The 20,367-nt window shown below is 41.7% G+C and overlaps 2 protein-coding genes across 3 annotated transcripts; one reads left to right on the top strand and one right to left on the bottom strand.

Moving 5' to 3' along the window:
• Nucleotides 1-646: 646 nt before the first annotated feature.
• Nucleotides 647-8,220, top strand: gltpd2b (glycolipid transfer protein domain containing 2b). The gene is made up of 4 exons (XM_061056497.1): nucleotides 647-1,247; nucleotides 3,330-3,388; nucleotides 3,563-3,741; nucleotides 5,927-8,220. The coding sequence occupies exons 1-4, from the start codon at nucleotides 1,178-1,180 to the stop codon at nucleotides 6,543-6,545; spliced, it is 927 nt and encodes a 308-aa protein (XP_060912480.1). The 5' UTR covers nucleotides 647-1,177; the 3' UTR covers nucleotides 6,546-8,220.
• A 5,191-nt stretch (nucleotides 8,221-13,411) lies between these two features.
• atp1b2b (ATPase Na+/K+ transporting subunit beta 2b) lies at nucleotides 13,412-20,367 on the bottom strand. 2 transcript variants are annotated; one of them, XM_061056499.1, is made up of 8 exons: nucleotides 19,925-20,367; nucleotides 15,335-15,463; nucleotides 15,123-15,230; nucleotides 14,704-14,909; nucleotides 14,410-14,469; nucleotides 14,171-14,197; nucleotides 13,859-13,954; nucleotides 13,412-13,744 (listed from the first exon to the last, which is right to left on the bottom strand). In XM_061056499.1, exons 1-8 carry the CDS (start codon nucleotides 20,013-20,015, stop codon nucleotides 13,574-13,576), a joined length of 888 nt encoding a protein of 295 aa, XP_060912482.1. In that variant the 5' UTR covers nucleotides 20,016-20,367; the 3' UTR covers nucleotides 13,412-13,573. The 2 variants fall into 2 exon arrangements, with proteins under 2 accessions (XP_060912482.1, XP_060912483.1); XM_061056500.1 differs by lacking the exon at nucleotides 14,171-14,197 and having other exon boundaries at nucleotides 19,925-20,365.

The following is a 20,367-nucleotide window of genomic DNA, read 5'->3' as shown; positions in this document are numbered from 1 at the left end:
GAAAGAAAATGATCTTTTTCTATTTTTTTTAATGTAGAATTATTTTAGTTTTTTGCATGACAAGGCATTTTTTCTTTCTTTAGTGCAAGGAAAATCTAGGTTAAGCCTCGTTATTCATTGACACAAATCACTCCCTGTTTAGACATCCAAAAGGAGATTATGTCAATGAATCAATAAAGAAGGTTTACTCTAGGAGAGGTATCTGTTTCTTGTTATACTGGAAACTCTGGAACTCACTCCCTACACACATTCAACACTGCACCGACGCTCCTACTTTCAAATCACTTTTAATGTATGATTGTGATGTATTTTCTGTTTTCTGTAGTTTACCTTTATTGTTGTGATCTTTATGATTTGTGTGTAATGTTGCAATGTCTAGTCTGTCCGTGCTGTTCTTTCTGTTTTTAACTATTGTACAGTGTCTTTGAGTTTTTTAAAAGCACTTATAAATAAAATGCATTATTATTATTATTATACTCTCATGCAAGGCAACATGTTTTCAGAAATGTGTGTCCGCTCTGCTGTTGTGCGTGGTGGTCGTGGTGGTCGTGGTGTGGCTCCTAATGGTGTGTGAGTGAATGAGTTATAGAGGGTGGGGAGGGAAAAGGGAGGAGGGAGGGTATTGGTAGTGGGAGGAGAGGAGAGGGAGCAAGTGTTTACTCCAAGTGACCAGGAATACGGCGCATATCTGGAAGATGAATCTAGAGGAAGGGGGTTACTGGCGGACACGCTGCGCTGGCTCTGCTTTATCAGCCGGTAGCTTCTCTCGGCTGATCTCTGGACCCTCAGATTGAGCAACACAACAGGAGACGGGGCAGCTTCTTAATCAGAGAGCGAGACAAAGGCAAGGAGAGGGACAAGACGTGAATCACAGAAAGTGAAAGAAGGAAGAGGGGCAACGAGCAGAGTTGTTACAGAGGAATGAGGGAAGGGAGCAGTTGTCTGACAGAGTTCAACACTAGCAGAGGGGGCTTCAGCGTAGAATGGTGTGGAGAACTTTTGATTTAAGAAGAGCATGAGAGGGAGGACTGGGGGGGGGGGGTCAGAGGCAGGGGTCCGGTACAGACTAATTGCGGTGACAGCTTGTGCCAGGGGAAAAGGACTCATGTGAGACTTAGAGGAATGAAAAGATAGAGACAAAGAGAAGGAACAGAAAGACCCAAAACTGGACTTCAGTATGGGTGTGAAGAGCAAGGCTGCTGCTGCTATCTTAGTCCTGCTGCTCTTCCTCGGCTCCCTGTGGCTCCGTGAGTATCTCTCTACCTATGTGTGTGTGTGTGTGTGTGTGTGCTTGTGTGTGCGTGTGTGTGTTACCCTGTTGTACTATTAATCCATACAATCCCTTCCTTGTTTGAAAGGCCAAAGCTCCAGATGAGGAATGTGTCACATGGTGCTGTGGCTGCAGGATCCAGCATGGTGGTCACACATCCCTACTTTTCATAAAACATCTCAGAAATATTTTGTGGGATTTGACATGTTATTGAAATTTGAAATTAGTTCTTAATTTAAGCCAATTTCAGTTATCAGAGGAGATTTTTATACATGTTGTAGACAATTATATTTTTGCTTGGGCTAGATCATAGTTTAAAATTACAAAAAAAGCATCCTTTCATTTTCAATCCAAAAAAAAAAAAAGAACAATATGTTATCAACATGTGTATTTTATTGGTATTTTAAACAGTATGTCAATCTTCAAATCTGCCTGTGATCTGTTTTTCAATAGCTTGAATTAAATTAGAAGAGACGAAGCGAATCAAAGGAAGGCAAAGTGAGCTGAAAAGTTTTGGGATGAAAGCATGAACAGCCAGCATTGGCTCCTCAAAGTGACTCGGAGAAGAGAGATTTAAATACGGCTTTTAGTTTGTACATGGCACTATTCACATCCCTCTTGATGTTTTTGGCAACACCATCAGGATGTCCCTGTCAACATGTTCCTGCAGCTGCTGCATGGGCTCTTGAGTTGAATTTTGAAGTTGGGGATGTTAGTAACGAAGTCAAGACAGAATATATGTGACAACAGTTCATGGGAGTCGTCCTGGGTCATCCAGTTCGGGGGGTTAATCCTTTTAGTTGTTCTTGTTAATGATCAGCAGTTTTTCTGAATGGGTGCTGCAGTTACATGCCAGATTTGTGGAGGACATCCCCTGCAGCTTTTGTGGCTTTTACTTATTTGGCCGGACTGTGACTCTTGAGGGCACGCCAGGTGGGCCCAGATTACTTCAGTAAAATGACTTCACTAAGGCTTACATTTGAATTTAACAAATTGAAGACCTTTATTTTGAATTTGACTGAACACTGGTAAGAAGCATAAAAAAGTGCTTTTGTTGAAAATACCTCGCTGTAAATTATAAATATGGCGTGCGTAGAACTTTTGGCCTTTCGGAAATATTAAGGCATGGCCCATAATTGATGCCAGCACCATGTGCACATGACAGTCACATTCCTTAGCTTCCTCTGCCACATGCTGAAATAAGCTCAACGTGGAATGAATCAACAATGTGCGATCGAGTCAGCAGCCTCATAATCAGTTTTCAACATTTAAGGATGATACCTTTCACATGACAGCTTTGGCTGGTCAATGAGCTAATAATAAAGAAGGCACACTCACAATTTAAATCCTATTTTATTAAAATGTTGCTTTTATGTAAACACACCGATGTACTGTGATGGACCTCCAGAGAATTATCATCTGACACTGAAGCTAACAGAGTTTTACAGGCTAACATTCTTAGCTTGTTAATTAGCTGGCTAGCTTGCATTGCTATATTGTTGACTCCCCTAGCTGTGTGTTTTTCTGCAGCATCAGGAGGCTTTTAAGAGCAAAGATCTCTTAAAAACATTCACAGTACCTGCTCAGTACTTCATAGCAGACACAAGCTAAACTAGCCTGTGAATATATTTGAGCAATTAGCAGCTTAAACGCTGGATTTCTGCCCAAGCTGATAGAGACCCAAAAGTAAGCTAAAAAATTAAATTCACCATTGCTCAGTAATTCCTTGATGCGTGAGAAAGCAACCATTTGGTAACAAGTTCACCAATGATATGAACAACCTGTTTCTGTTTCCCCCAAGTAGCCAGAAACATAGCTGTTGCATGTTTTATGTCTAGAAATTGTGAGCCTTAATGAGCCATAATTGTTAATAATTTATATGATATATATCAATTTTTAATTTCTATGTGCTAAATGCACCCTTATCTCACTGAATGTCTTTGTGATTGAATCAGAGTTTCAGTTAAAGTTCCAGGATTATCTGAAAAATAATGTCATTGTGTCAGAAGGCAAACACATACTAACGTTTCCGTTGTTTCTATCTTGATGTTTAACTCAGATGGAGGTCTGGATTATCAATGGGATTCCTGTTTTAAAGGTTATAATCAAGTAAATAAGGTAAGAGCACAAGCAAACAAGAAAGCAGTATGCTACTTTACTACATTTCCTGCTGAAGGTTGATCTTGTGAAGCAGATGGCCAATTTGAATGTAGTGAATCACTTCCGCATTCTCTCTTTCTTTGTCCACAATCGCCCCCTCACTCAAACACACCTCCCATCCCCCACCGGCAGCTCCACCAGCTGTACAACAGCAGTGGGGCAGAAGGAGCGGAGGGCCCACAGGTCCTGGAGGGGTGCCCTGGTCAGACCTTCCAGGTGTCACTGCTGCTCTCCCACCTGCTGGCCGCTCCGGCCTACACCTCTGACGTGCTCCTGCAGCCGTATCTTTCCAGCTGGGACGAACTTGTGAGGTAATATCATCAGATAACACAGGAATATTTTGAGAGAGAGATACAGCTACTGGAAAGAATTTATGACATAATGGCATAATCTAGAATCATGATATGATATGATTCATCACGTGATGTTTTACTACTTAATTGGTTGGGCATATAAAGCATATCAGATTGGCTCTCATCTTGTCAACTTGCAGAAGGGACACTGTCTCTAGTGGGAAATCTATGTCTGTTTTGCCTCCATTGTCTTGTGGAGTCCAACAGGGCTCAGCACTGGTGACCCTGCTATTCCCTCTCTAGTTGCTTTCCCTTGGATGAATCTTGGATACAAATTTTAAGAAAAGCATTTAATCTTTATGCAGATGATACACAACTCCACTTTTTCTTTAAACCCTCATGAGCCGTTTGTTTGTTGCCTAAACTGCCTAAATTCTGGTACGGGAAAAATATATACAGCTTAAGGATCATAAAACAAAGGTTCTGATTGTTTCCCTAGGTAAGGCTGTTCATATCATTTTACAAAACAAAGGGCCTCATTCTTATGCCTCTGAGTTAAATCTAGTACATAATCTTTTCACACATGCACAAAACTTACAAGTGGGCTGCATGTGTCAAATAGAGTCAAATCTTTCACCGTTACTTTATTGTGACTTTTTCCAGTCAGCCCCTTAGTAAAATTCCCACAAGCTGTCAGGATGAGCCGATGTGTGAATGCTGTAGGTAATCAGAAAAACTGCCGCAAGCGGGTGGGCTGGGGTGATAACGTTTATATATTCTGTGACCGCTTAGAAGCCGGCGGGATCTTCGTGCACGTATTGAAGCTGCTTCACACTCTTTTCAGCCTGCAGGCGTTTTTTCCCCCCACTAAACGTTTACACTGTGAATTCATATAATTACACCCAGCACTGACATACAAGCAACAACTGCTTCCTCCACCATCTTGGATAAGTCGTTAAAATCATACTGACTTCCATGGTGTCCTTTTTTACTTTATGACTTTATGACAACCCAAGTTGATCTCAACTGAGCACTCTTCTCAACACTCAGCATGTCCGCTCTTAAACACCTACAGTAAAAGCAGCATGCTTCTGCAAGACTATTTTCCAGGTTGTTCTCACATTTCTTCCAGGCTGAGATCTTCCCTGGCTCCCTGCTGCATACAGGATCAAGTTTACAGTTCTCACCTTTACTAATGAAATGCTTCACAGTCAGACTTCAGCACATTTGACAGTGTCACGGCCTCAATAACAAAACTGAGGGTCAAAGAGGGGGCTGCAACATATAAAAGAAATTAAACCCCTCAAAAGTTAAAATGACTGATCCACAAGCTGTATTTTAAATCAAATATCGAATAGAAATGAAAACAAAATGGAATGGAGACCCGGGCCAACATGAACAAAAGCAGTGACGATGTTGGGCCAGCCAGGATATGGACTGTCACATTCAGCACCTTCCCCCTCATCTACAAAATAAACAAAATTAACCTAGCAAAAAAAAAAGGTCAAAAACTGGTCTACCATTAGACCCTCTCCGGCCCCAGACTGAAACTACAAATAAAAATAACAAAACCCGATGACCTGTAACATCTTTGGGAACCTTGCTTGGTGGAAAAAGGAAGAGATTAATGTGGACAAAAAAAAACACTCCTCACCACATGCTGTCCAGTGTGTGCCTGCCAGTGCCTGCACTCCATGCTCCTCTAAATCCCCTCCCTCCTCCTTCAGGGCAAATTGTCCTCACGTGCAGCAGCAGGCAGAGTCAGTAGAGAGACCACAGCGACAGCGGAGAGAACAAGGCTGCACTTTAGGGACCAATTCACCTCTTGTCCACCTGCTCGCTTTAGACAAACATGCTAAAGTTTCTGTCTGTTCCTCGCACGACCTTTAACCCCATGACGATGGAGTGTTAAGGCCATGGCCCCAATCCTATGTAATGTTCTGCCCCCCGATCTTCTGCTAATAACACTCTTAGAGCCTTGTTACATTTAACTTTTTTTTTTTATATAAACATTCTTGTTTAGACAACATGTTTGGGTCATCATATTTTGAATGTACCATGCATGATTTTTTAAAATAGTGTCTTGTACTCTATTATTATGTCTTGAAGTTGTATTATGTTAATGTGAAGCTCTTGGTGATTTATGTCTCTGAAAAGATGTAAAATGATGTCTTACCTCATGTTTACTTACCTTCTCCTCCAGGTTTATGGAAGCTCTCGGTCCAATGGTTGGACTCATATCCAAAGAGATAGAAACTAAGACTTCTATAATCCGGCAACTGGCCGTGCTGGCTGCAGAGGGCCCTGAAGCCGAGCTGGGCCCGGACGGAAACTCAATAAACTCTGTGAGCACAGAAGCGGGGACAAAGGACGACCCGGAGGCCTCGCAGCACACCAGTGCCTACTACTCTGTGCGCTCCATGATCTTGGCAGAGCTGAGCCAAGGCCAGGTGGACTTCAACGAGCAGACGGACTCTGGATGCCGGACTCTCCTGCGTCTGCACCGCGCCCTGCTCTGGCTGAAGCTCTTCCTGGAGAAGCTGGCCGAGACGCCGGTGGCAGGTCGGCTCAGGAGCCCCTCGGAGCTGTGTCGCGAGGCCTACCAGAACACCCTCGCCAACCACCATACCTGGTTTGTGCGCAGGGCCGCCGAGCTGGCCTTCATAGCCTTGCCAGAGCGAGGTTACTTCTACAGGCTGGTGTGCGTGCAGAACCAGGAGGAGTTCGGCGTGCTGCTCAACAGAGTGGTTCAGGCTATTGGAGAGGTTTACGACAGGACGCAGAAAGCACTGGAGGAAAATGGCATGCTGGACTTGCCATAGAAAAGGGGACCGTCAGTCCTGGTTGTATCCAGGGCTTCATACATAAACAAAAATGTTGTAAACTTCTCAATGATAGATGAATGGACTACTTTTTCTAACTGAAGTTTACATGTGCCATATTTTCCACTCGACCAAAGTGCTGTTAACAATCAACTTACACTGAAAGATTTTCTTTTTCATCCTATTAACATTCCTCATTCAATTAGATGTGACCATATGTTGATTGGAGGTATAGTTAAGGTAGCTGATAAAGCATTTACACTGTTTAAACACAGACTGTGAATTATTTAAGCTGGTGGACACAGAATCATGAACCTCCCGCCACACACAAAGAAACACAATGTTCTTGAGACTGGGTCACAGGGGAGATGATTAAAGCTGCTGTGAGGAGTTTAAAGCTGGTTTTGAAACACACTTGAAATGATTGTTTATGCCTCTGTAGACCTACAGAAGCATCATTGACTTGAAGGATAATTTCTATATATTTTTTTGTAATGCTTGTAACCAGAAGGAGGAGAGTAAGAAGAGCACACCATGAATCCACTCTAACTTTGCTAAATGGTGCTTAAAGTGTTGTGCACAAGGTGGATTCATGTCGGCTCTTATATTATATTATTATTATAAATATTATAATAAAGAGTACGGTTTACACCTGCTCTTTTTGCAAAGTGTCTTAAGATAAAACTTATTATGTATCGGTGCTATACACATAAAGATTGATTGATTATGATAATATATAATACACTTTTATCAAGCCCCCATTCTGGGACATTTCTTTTACAACAGCTCAAAATAGAGGAATAGAATCAGCTAAAGATAGGAAAAGGTTTAAAACATATTTATATTCTTTAAATATAAGAAGAAAGATACTGTAGTAATGAAATTATACTAGAAATATACACTCTGTTGGGGGCGCCGGGTTCGAATCTGACCTGTGGCTCCTTTTCCCGCACGTCATTTCCCACCCTCTCGCTCCCAAATTTTCTGACTCTGTCCACTGTCCTATCTCTAAAATGAAGGCACAAGGTCCAAAAAATAAACCTTACAAAAAGTAAATATATACTGTATACACTATGTAGGCTTCCACTTGTGTGAAGTGTACGTAGTGATTGATTGACTGCAGAAACAGCCTTCTGTTTACATTTTTCTGTTCACGTTCAGTGATGAGGTTTGATTGTTCAAAGACAGCAGGATGAGATTTTTTTGTTAAAACACAAACAGAACCGGTACGGGAACAAATCAGCAAAAAAGATCAACCATGCTTCTTTGTCCACAAGGGGCACCAAAGTGCACACAAACTGAATACTCCTCACAGACGCCTTAAAGAGTTGATTGCATTAGTTCTGTACAGTTTATGTTTCATGATTGTGGTTATTTTGTTTAACACACAAATGTTGCTGTTCGCTTTATATTTGACTTGATTTAGTATGCTACCTCATAACCGACTAGGTCTAGATGCCTTTTTAGCCTTAAAATCTGGGTCCAATCAATCCTGATCAAAGACGTTTTACACTTAATCAATAATAATACAATAAATCGACATGTGATGAACAGAAGACAGTAAAAGGCCTTCACACTGACCGTGGTGTGAATGTTGAGTATGAATTTCTGAGTTTTACACTGAAAGCTTTTGTACCATGTTCTGAATGATCAAATATACAAGAGAAGGAGAAAATGCAGTTGTCTGTTTTTCTGACGTAGTCCGGTCCAGTTATGTGATAAGTCTGACATTTAAATGTATTGCCATCCAGTATTCAGCTCTGAGACACTTAAACACTCTCCTTATATAATCGTGGATAAATCTTTTTGTTGATGCTTTTACCTTAAAACCTTTTAAATTAACAAAGCCTCCAAATGTCTCTTTGTCTATAATATACAATATTTATCTTTCATGTTTGGGCCTATCTTATCAAGGACAGAATCCATTCTCTGAAAAGTATTAAAGGATTGCAGGATTTTTATTATTTTAGTGTGTGTAAAAGAGAGTAGTATAAGTAAGAATAGGACACTGGCCATTCTCTTGATCAGACTATTTTAAACCCACAAATACCTCTAATGCCACATAATCCTGGCTTTCTCTCCCCCCCCTGCCCTGCGCTCTCTCTTTCTGAGGTGGAGACGGCAGAGGAAAAGAAGAGATAAGGACAGAGCCTGCGGCCTCGGAGCCAACTGGAGACGGGACCTGGTTGAAGGTCAGAAAGCGGAAGTACACTGCGCCTGTAATCTTGTCAAGCTGTTGGGAGGCAGTCTGTGTTGAAACGACTCCCGATGGAAGAAGAAGAAAAAAAAAAAATGCAATCTCAACATGAGCCTTGGTGCAGTTTTTTTTTGGTTACGTGCAACTGCTGTGTGTGTTGCTCTGGACCTTTGACCCGTGGTGTGTCAAGGAGGATGACGTGTGGCTGGTGGTATTTCCACCACGCACACACTTCCTCTTGATACTCATGTGAAAATAAAGTGATTAGAGGTTAGCAGTAGTTCACTTCTCACATCAAAACGCGTCACATTAAGTCTCTTTTTCTCTGTATCCACCTCTCATTTGTTACTACACACCACGGTGTGTGCACAGGATAACACTACTGTCCAATGGCAGTGCAGCCGGTGGGGATTATGGGGAATGGGATTACATTAGATTACATCCACTTGATGCTACTTTTGACACCGACTGGTTTCTTTTTCCGTCTCCCCAAAGGCAAAGCTACATTTGACTACTTTTGGAATTCCTAGTAAACCATGAAGAAATAATCCACATGAGCATGATTGCTATTTTTACCTTAATATGAGTGTCTCTCCATGACTAAGAAATCCTCTCTCGTCATGAAAACAAACTTAAAGAGGCAAAAAAATAAATAAGAGCGAGTCTTGAGTTCCCTTAAATGACATTTATTTATTTCTCTATCTTGGTTTGCAGTAAACATGAGCAAAAATATACATACAGTAAGAGCAAAAATAAAGATCCAGAATAGAGTTTTCATCCTTTTGGGTTAGAGTAAATTTCACAGATTTCTTTCTTGAACTATCCGTGCACCACAATCTTAGGCAATAGTATGATTTAAGACAAGAGGGGTTAGTTGGGGAGTTAAAATGATTTTGTTGATTTTAGACACAACTAATGGACTCTCGTTGACATGTCCGTGTGGCCCTGTTGTAGTTTCATACCGAAGAAAACGTTCTGAATACATTTGCACGTGAAAGCCCTCTGAAAACGCCGCTTGCAACATCCAGTTTCTTTTTTGATGACTTCATTCTGGTAAAAAAACAAAGCAGCCGAGTTCAGAGTGCCGTCACTGCAAAGCTTAAAAATCTCCATTTAAGAAAGTAGAAAGGACTTAAACTATGACAATGAAAAGGTTCTAAGTTTAAAAAAAAAAAAAAAAATGATTCAGCTGAGCCGTTACCATTTGATATTTCATGGCGTTAAATGATGAAAACCTACCAACCAGCTCCCATGACGTGATACAATCCAAGCTTATACATTCTCTCCTCTTTACAATAAAATAGCAATAAAAATACTCTTTTTTTTTATTTTTATAAACAAAACACCACTTGTCTATCCTGTCCCATCAGTATAATGCACCGGCACAACGCCTGAATGCACCATCTGTAGGATCTTTCTGGACTCTTCCTTGCTCTTGATGACACACTGATTTTTGTTTCTAGTAAATACATCATACGGCCACATAATAAATAAATATATTGCTTTTTGAGAACATCTCCAAGTAATCGAGAGAGAAAATAAAAACGGATAAATGGAGATATGAGGAAAAAAAAAACATTCTGTGACACTGGGGAACAACACTGTCTGTCCACCAGGAGGCACTGTTAAGTTGCAGTGAAACGTGTTCCTTTTGTGCGTATTCTTATTATATAAGAGTAGGCCTTCTAATAACACAAGGTGGTAAGCCCTCCACCCGGGTTCCTACAGTATCTCCACACTCACATCTGCGCCTGGTTAAAAAATAAATAAACTGTGATGAAGGTCTTTGGTTGAAGAGCGAATCTTCACATGCACATGGGCAAAAAACATGAGCGTCTGATTAGATGATGAAAGGGCACGTTTGATTGGATGTGCTGTGATTTCAATGGACTTCAATTTATTCTACAAGGGTTAAAGTAGCATTAAATGGGAGTGAGTGCATTGAGTACTTTGCAGAAGAAGAAGAAGAAGAAGAAGAAGAAGAAGAAGAAGAAAAAGAAGAAGAAGAAGAAGAAGAAGAAGAAGTGGAGGAGGAGGAGGAGGAGGAGGAGCGTCAAAGTAGGGTAAAGAAGTTCAGCGTGCCTCCTCTGGATTAGCCGAGCAGATTAAGAGATTACAGAGAAATTAAGTAAGTGTTGCAGGAATGCCAGAGGAGAAATGCATGTGAACTGGTCAATGGACTGTCTCAAAAAGCAAAGGGAGAAAAAAAAAAAAAAAAGCCTCTGACGGCTGTTGGATCACACAATTAATTGTGAATAACTCCTCCGATACAGATCAGATAATCACATTACACCTAATAGTCCTTCTGTCTCTCTTTGTCAAATCTGCATCAGGCAATAAAGTCCCATTCAGACCAGAGAGGGATGTCTCTGCGAGCAGACTGAGGAACACATTGCAAAGAGAGAAATGAATCAGTGGAGCCGAGCCAGGCCCGTAATGTGAGTGAACAGATGCCACATTTGTTGCGATGACATTGCAGGTTCACAGACATGCTTTTGTAGCTGTGATAAAATAATGTGCCTGACTCGAAGAAAAAAAGAAAAGTGTGACTTCACAGATTTCCTCCAGCCAATATCTGCAGGTGTTTCTTACATTTCTGTGTGACTGGGACTGCAGAGTGAACAGTAAACAGCTTCAGCACCAAACTCAGGACTAATCTAAGATCCTGTCAAATGTTTGACCTTGTTAACATGAAGTCTGGGCTTTCAGACAGCTCCTTTGAACAATGGAGGAACTACAACAAAAAATTGTGACAAGAAAGAAAAAAAACCTGTCTCTATGTGGTCAAGGATTTTAAGTTTGGGCCTATACAACCAAACTCTGATGGACAAACAACTCACATATTTTAAGACTAATCACCTTCAAAAGAACCTGGAGACTACATTTTTGATATTTTAAAGTATGATGATGAGTATGAAGGAAACAAAGAGAACAAACCAAACGTTCTACATCACTCTTCTCAAAAACTGTACATGAGTTAATTCAACTCAGATTCACAAAAAAAAAAGAAAAAGAAGAAAAGAAATCACACTTCCAGTGCAATTCAATACAAAATATGACAATGGCATCTATTTCTGATACATTTGAAATAGATGCAATACACGCACACAAAAATACTTAATTAAGTTTTATAGCTATTGTTAAGGATTCGAATGGTAGACGTAATGGCTGGTTGTGCAGCAGGGGGTTTTCTTTTGCTTTTGTTGTTTGATATTCAGACGTTTTATTTTGTACCTGGGAGCTGAACTTGTTTAGAGACTTTCTAAATGGTACTGTTCAGGGCATGAAAAACAGCTTTTAGCAATCCTAATGTGATGTTGTAAGACTTCAATTAAATCTAGAGATATTAAATAAGGTGAGAAGTCCATGAAACATAACAGATGTACTGTAAGGTCACACGGCATCACTCATCATAATCATAAAACAGAAAGAAGTGCTGCCTGCACTAACAAAAAAATGAAGGTTTGAGGTGCTCTTCGGGATACATGCAGTCAAAGAGAACATGCTCCACTGACTCTGTTTTAAACAATTCAAACCTTTATTTCATGGCATGGTCGTTTAAGAATCTAAAAAAAAACGTTGGTGCATTTCTGCATCCAGCCTTCATCGGGAAGTCAAGGCTCGATGATGAAACCAGCAAAGTTGTAAAGATCTAAAAGTGCATGCCATGAAAAAAATTCTAAGCTTTTCAAAAGTTGAAAAGAGAGTGCATTTGACGTTCTTCTTGTTCTCTATGAAACCCCTCTGTTCTTCCAAAGCTGCTCCAGCTCAAATAAAAAGACTGAATATCAAACGGTCCAAAATAATTTGTACCTAATTGATGTCTCCTCAAATAAAGAATTGACTCAAGCATTCATAGTGTATGCCACGAAATGAATATTGCACGTTGCATGCAACTTCCCGACCTACAGTATGAAATGGGACATGTCAATGAATGGAGCACACACACACGCACGCACGCACGCACACACGCACGCACGCACGCACGCACGCACGCACGCACGCACGCACACACACACACACACACACACACACACACACACACACACACACACACTCTTAAGAGGTTTTCGAGCTCTCCTGTGACTCCCTTTCTCTTTTCGGGAAATTATTTCATTTGGTGATTTTGTACCGACTACAGTGCGTTCCCTCCTGGTGGTCAGTGGTCGAAGTTATCCGTTTTTTTTCACACTGAGCAGAGAGGCGGGACTCGGGGGGGTGGTGGGGGGGTGTGGGGGGTGGGGCCTCCTGCCCTCATAGCACACTAAAGACAATACACACATGCAACATGGCTTCATCTCTGCATCCATCCGTCGAGATATACGCGAGTCTGTTGGATTATTCTTTTAAGTGCAACAAAATACTGATATAAGGTTATGATGCCGTATAAATACTGTAGATATACACATTTTGAATTGTAATTTGTGTATATTCGTATATAGAGGGAGGCTCTGTAAGGAGGCAGCAGGAGGGGGAGCAGCATTAAAGTGGTACTGTTGCTGATCCTTGCAAACTCTGGAAACACACGTTCACATCCTTTACATCTCCTAGTTTGGTCATGCAGTATAAATAGACGTCACCTCAAACTAATGTACAGAGAAGAATTTGTCCCAAAGCTCACAGACAGAAATAATGCCAGGATTAGCACCCTTTTTTTTTTAATTTCCTCTTCCTCTTCCTCCAACGACTAAGATTAACTATTTCCTCCCAAAATGTGGAGGTTTGTAAACAAATCCTACAAAGGGTGTGAATGCTGAGATTGCTTTCTGTGTATGCGCAATGTTGCAGAGAACGGAGACGTAGTTTTCAGGAGAAGGAAAAGAAGGTCAAACTAGTTGGGGATAGTGTTGATCCTCAGCTTGAACGACACCCTCCCAGCATACTTGTCCCTTTCACTTCCGACGGGAATGTTGTTGGCGAAAATCCTGCACTCGATGTTGACTTCTTGATTGGTGGTAATGTTGAGGAACTTGACAGCGACCAATGGCTGAGAGTAGTTCACCTGAGGAGAGAGAGAGAGCAGATCCAAAGACGTCACCGGAGCCGATGTGTTCCATCTGGTACGTCGCCAGTGAACTGTCTGGCGATGCTGCTGGGTTCATGGGGGCAATCTTACCTGAGCTTTCTTGCCATAGTAAGGGTAGTACATAAGGTTGAAAGTGCCGTTTGGTGGGAAGTACATCAACTCTCCAATTTTGTCAGAGTCTTCTCTCTGAGGGAGGGAAACAACCTTTTTGAGTAACAGCCTGAAAAACCCCCTCGTCCCAAATATAGGAGAGGAGGTGAGTCTCCTATTCTCTAAATCTAAAGTATTTCATCTATTTAATGTAGGTCATGTCTCCACAGCAGACATATACACATAAAGCTAGGCTCTATACCGCTATAGATCTAAAAAACAAAACAAACACAGGTTCTACTCTGTTCTTACCCATTCATTTTTGCCAACTTTGTATCTCTGTGAGAGGGCAAATGAGTGGAAAAGCAATGGAAGAAAAGCCACACAGACAGGTGGTGTAAATGACAGAAGTTGCATGCGATACAGACAAAGAGAGAGAGAATGAAGCGTAGTGATGGGCGGCGTATTGCAGACATGAGTGAGCTTGGAAATGGGCTGAAATCCAGATGGTTATGTGAGAGCGTTAATTGTGTCAGACAAAGCTGGGTTACCTTTGCAGCACAGCTGACATATGGAGCCTGTCCGTCCTTTCCTGGAAGCATCCCAATCACCTGGTGAGAATAAAAGACATCACTTATTCAGCCTTTTTTTTTTTTTTTTTTGCTATTAAACATCTTTTATTTATAAGGAGGAATGTAAAATCATGTTTAAAGCTGACACCAAATGTGTCAAAAAGTGAAATAAATGCAACAATTAGGGACAGTATTCTTTCTCCCTCTCTCCCAACCAGTTGGTAACTGGTAGCTCGATGTCTCCTAGCAACACCATCCTTTTCCCTTTCATACCCGATTTAGCTTGATGATGATACACGGTTTGCCTTCCTGGTATCCATAGTAACGGTCATTGATTCCAGAGCACTCCTCTAGCACGGTGCGGTTGAACTGACAGGAGCGCTTGGGGTTGTTCTTCACGTCGCCGCTGTCCTCCTGCAGGAAGTACTGGTCAGGGGTGCACTCGTCGTTTTTCTGGGTTTGCACAGAGTTGTTGTAGGCTGCAGAGGAGGGAGTGGGGGGGTGGGGGGGAGAGAGAGAGAGAGAGAGAGAGAGAGAGCAGGGGAGGGGCTTATTTTATGTGTTTAAAGGCTTATGATGCGGGGCAATCTCCTGCCCACTCACTGTAAAGGAATTATCTCTTATTAGGTAAAAACAATTCATTCTGGATGGTCAAGATAATCCGCTCTGAGCCCATTTGAGTCCAGACTTACGTGACAGGAACTTGTCCAGGGTCTGAGCGTACATGTCCCAGCTCTCCGTATCCTTGATGCTGTAGGCGATCTCAAAGGTCTCATCTGCTTTGGGTCTAATCACCATTCCTGTGAGTGACAGAGGGCAGAAAGGGGGGGGGGGGGTCAAGACATGATTGCAAAAACAGTGACCTGTGAGTCCATGCAGTTTGTATCATGAGCTGCAGCAGCACCTGGTGTGGAGAGCCGGTCCTGCCAGGTGGGTTTATGGTCATCCAACGTCTGCAGCATGACATACATGGTGAGTGCAAACAGCCCAGCCAGGAAGATGTAGAAAACTACATAGAAGAGAATAATAAGACCTGTGGAAAGAAGAGAAAGGAGTTTTATTAGATACACAATATCAAGGAGAAACGGAGTAAACTCACATAAATCATAATCTGTTTTTGTATTAAAGAAAGGAGGCCCACACCTTTCATAGACACATCATTAACTTCATCCATAAAGAAATGTCAATTTCTACATTGTACTGATATTCTCGCTAAACAGTCAGTTCATCCTGATTGTTTTTCTTAGAATTATTATTTTTTAAATAAGATTTAATAATTGCTTTAATGCGCAAGAAATGATTCAAGTGCAATTCAATGGATTTATCAACATCCCAAGTTTAAAATTATTTTAAAATGAAATAATTTTCAATTCTTTAATTAAATACATAGACCGATCTTTGTGGTAACTGGCATGTTTTGTCCAAGAAGAAAATAACAATTTATTGAAGTAATTGAAAATACTGAAAAAAAAAAGTAAGAAAATAATAAAAATGTGATTTCCATTCTAACAACAAATATGCATTGCAAGCAGCCCCCCCCTCTCCATTTTTACAACATGTGGTTTGTATGTAAATAACTAGACGTTGTGGAGGAGTTTTCAGTTTGGCACAATGTTTAAACCAAAACAAGATGACATGTTTGCATGTTGCTCGCTTTAAAAGATGCAGACGTTGCATTTGCTGATATCTCTTTTGCAGTGATTGCTGTGTGCAGACTCGTGTGTCTCGAAGGACTCTTTGATCTAATGACTGCATTACTATTAATGAAAGGTGAGTTATTGTGTTGTGCATGAAAGCTGCATTAGACTACCATCTACAGCTGTGTGTAAGTGCACACCATGTCCTAATTACTGTTACACACAATGTATTTCTAAATGTGAATAATCTGACATTTGAGTTGATCGTGGAATCGGCTTTGACAAAATGTTAAGGATGTTACATCTGTGTGGTCAGATATGTGCACAGGAGGTTGTTTAATCCTAATTAAACAAGAGCGTTTCATTCCATCTGCAGCATCTGCCCCTCTCACTCATTAATAGTCATTTAGATAGTGGAAATATGCATTATTGCAAAATACGGTCTAACGTGATAAATATTCATCACCATTGACCTGACCGAGACTGAACAGTGACCTGAAACAGTGTGAAATAAATCAGCTGGAATGGCTGCCCTCTGGTGTATTTCATTATAGCGTTTCCCCGTCCACAGCGGGGGGAGTTAAGATAACAGAGGGAGACACAGGAGGAGGGAGGACAAGGACCCCCTGGAGATCGGGCCACAGGGTCATGAGATTAAAGGCTATCATATACTAGGCTTTTATTCATTACCAGTGTAAGGAGACCCCTGTGATGCGACTGTAAAATAGCTGTTTTTCTCTCTGATTATTGGCCTGTCAAAACAGTTGTCACATCACAATCTCCCAGAGCTGAAGATGAAACCGTCTGAATGCTTGTTCTGTACGTTCAGCAGTTTCAATCCAGCAGATTTTTTAAATGTACGATTGAAATTAGATGAACAACTTCAGCTCCGAGAAGATGGAGCTTTTTTGAAGCTGTTGCTCAATTTATAGCGAAAATAAATCTTGAAATAAAAATTGCATCGTGCGAAACATCTGACTATTAAAAGATCGAATAACTGTCTTGTTTTTTTTAGCAGTGACAAAAAAAAAGTCTAATAGAATGAAAATGATGTCGCACTCAGCCACTGCTGCACTATATAGAAAAACACAGAGTGTCAGTCAAACCTAATGATCTCCAATGATATGTTGTCCCAGCAGCTGTTTGGTGCACTCCTGTCTATAAAAAGACATTTTCTCTGACATGTTTGTCACTTTAAGAATCCACACCTGAGGCAGGAGTAGGGAGGTGATTGGATGCCCTGACCCTGTGCCTCTGTTGTCTGTCCCCCCCCCCCCCCCCCCAGTGAGGAGCTCTTTCACTCTGTCAGCAGCTGCACCTGCCTCCACACGCAGCCGGGCTTTCAGGATCCACAACAAAATGTCAAGGGGAAGCTGCTCAGTGGGGTGAATTAGAACCTGTTTGCATATTCATAAAACTGCTTCTTAAATCATTGCGATCTGAGTCGAAGCAAATGAATGAACGGCTGAGTAAGACGGCAGAGAGCATCCCGTCTGTTGCGTGGAAAAGACCCAAGCTGAGTCATTAAAAATACACAGAGTCAGCTCTACGGGCTCGGGGCTGCACTGGAGGCACTACAGTGAAAGAGAGAGCGAGATAAGATGTGACAAAACAAAGTGTTTAAGTGGTTTTCTCTGTCGTCCAGTGGAGGTTTAGCGCTTCGCCACAAACATGACACCACCCAGGGGAGAGTGATTGTGCACACGTGCATACATCTAGGGTGGCTTTCCCGCTGGCAAGGATGGTGTTAGGTTTACAGTCTGCTCGTCTCTGCCCCTGCCGATGATGGACAGTGAAGGCTCTCTCTTTCAGCCGGGTTTTTGTTTGCAGACGGCAGTTGAAAGAAAAGAACAGAAAGGCCGGGGCGGGGGGGGGGGGGGGGGGGGGGGGGGGGGGGGGGGTTCAGTATCCGGTTCTTTCTTTGGAAATAATGGCGCAAGGTGTCTATTTGCTATCAGAATTAATTAGAGGACATGTTGATTAATTGCTTTGTAAATGGGTGATCAAATAGAGCAAAAAGTGGAAAGCTGTAGAAAGAGAATACATACTAATGCATATGGTGCAGAAACCTGGGGTGTGTTTCCTGTTTGGCACTTCTAGGATTAACTCTTGCAGAACGTGGTTTTCTTTTTTTTTTTTTGCTGTGGGAGGAGCAGGATCATCCAGAAGAGTCCAATTTTTAAAACCAGGGAGCTGTCTGAACACGTTCCTCGTACTTGAACTGGTGGCAATGTGACATCTAAATTTGCAAGCTTGTTCTATTTGATCAAGGCTATTTCTCCCAACGCAGCCATGAAAACACGACTAAGTGTCCTTTGTTCCATCCTCAAAGAGCCTTTGATCTGACTCTCTGGATTTGCATTTCTCTGCATTATTTTAAGCACGAAAAACCATTTTGCCTTTTAAATAGACTGGAAACTTTTTTTTTTTTCCCGACTTCTCTGAGAGCATGTCGAGATTAGTTGGCATAGAAACAGGAAGGCTGCACTATAAATAAACAAAGCCATCAATTCAAGTGAAAGTGGAGGTACAGTATGCAGCCTTCTGGGTTTGCGTCATGGGGAGAATGAGGAAGTGCAGAGCTGATGTGCCAAGTTTAGCATGTAGCTACATGTAGTGGCAAAGTCCAAAAATATCCTAATTAACAAGCCTAAGAGAGCACGGCTTAAAAGGGCCAGCAGACCTTAAAGCACCTGGGACGCTCTGAGCTGGATTAAGTCTTACACTGTGGGAGGATTCCGGCAGAGGAAGCTGCAGTCAATGATTCCTGCACTAATAGTACAATGTCCATTGATGACACATAATCACCACAATACCACTCCAAGTGCGACCTCTTTCAGTGTAACGACGATAAGAGACTACACTTCAGAGTTTCCATTGAGAGCTTGTCGACCAATGGAAAGATCAGAATAGTCTAAATTCCTGAAAGTGGTTTACTTTGCTGGCTCCCACCGTGAATTGATACCTTCCCCAGCAGCCAATGAAGACATTAGATTAGGATTAAAGCCCTCACTGAATTACACTCACTGGGAGGGGCCGGGGGTTGGAGGTGATACAAATAGCATTTGGCCCTCGGCTTTACCCAGATTAAAATGTTCCAATGTCATTAGAACCGAGCCATATGCGCCCTATCACTTCATCAATCATTCAAACAGATGAAGGCTGGTTGAAATAAAGAAAAGAGGACAGTATGGCAATAATAATGTGCGTTCATAGAGGCTGGGTTTTGGCTTTATCTTTAAAGTCTCAGGGGGAAAACTCTGAAAAATAATTACATCATGTTGAACGCTTCAATCCTTTCTGCGCTTAACTTCAGTAACACATCTGTTAATCAAAAAGTCTCCCTCTGCAGAGGAATTAACATTATTGCTGGCTACAGCAGCCCCTCCGGAGAGAGGAGCTGATGGTGCAACAGAGTGGAACCTGTCTCAGCACTGCTGCAGTAATCTAGCTAATTCAAATGTAAAAAAAAAAAAAGAATAAGACCATATGCCTCCACCCTTATGTTGAACGCATTGCGCAAGGAAAAAGCTGTGCCATAAATTAATAAATAAAGACAGAAACTGAGGCAGAAGGGAGTTCTTTCCTTCCCCCAGGAGCGTTGCCGCATTCAAATTTTAGCACTGGAGTAGTGGACAGCGACAGTCATCATCTCATTACGTTACCCTGAGGACCATAATCACCCAACTTCTATCAGGTTCATATTGACATTGAAGTTGCACACAATCTTTTTTTTTTTAAATTGTTTTTGCAGGAGTCCACTCTAAAAAAAAGCATGTAAGTGCATGCTTTATAGACTTTAAAAAGAAACCTGTTAAGAGAGATTTGCTGCATTGCTGTAGCTTGACTCTACTTACCCCAGCTGCTCGCCGTCCTGCCCAGAAACTCCCTCGTCCTCGGGTTCCATATAAATTCTTTCCACCCATCTTTTTCTCCATCCTTTGCCATTTTCTCATAAACGTGTGGACACCAAACTATCTAATTAACGCGCCTAAAAGCAACAAAAAACCAAAACGCCGGGTCCGAACAGTTAGCAAGACGGCGGAGAGAGAGAGAGAGGGAGAGAGAGAGAGAGAGAGCTACTGTGCCTCAGCTGAGAGGGATATGAGGTATTTAAACAGGTCTGCTCAAACTAAGACGTAAATGACAGAAACACGCCACAGTTGTCTATCTAATAAAAACAAAGTGGACAAAAAGAGGTGACGTTCCTACACTCAGCATAGACCTAGTATCTGCCCTCCCCCCCGGCTCCTCTTGTCTGCATGCCGCAGAGTTTTGATGAGTGGTGCAGAAATCTAGT

The sequence above is a fragment of the Labrus mixtus genome, chromosome 14, assembly GCF_963584025.1.
Source record: "Labrus mixtus chromosome 14, fLabMix1.1, whole genome shotgun sequence".
In the NCBI taxonomy this organism is placed as follows: Eukaryota; Metazoa; Chordata; class Actinopteri; order Labriformes; family Labridae; genus Labrus; species Labrus mixtus.
Note: the sequence above shows the minus strand (reverse complement) of the source record. Positions and strands in the feature narration are given on the sequence as shown.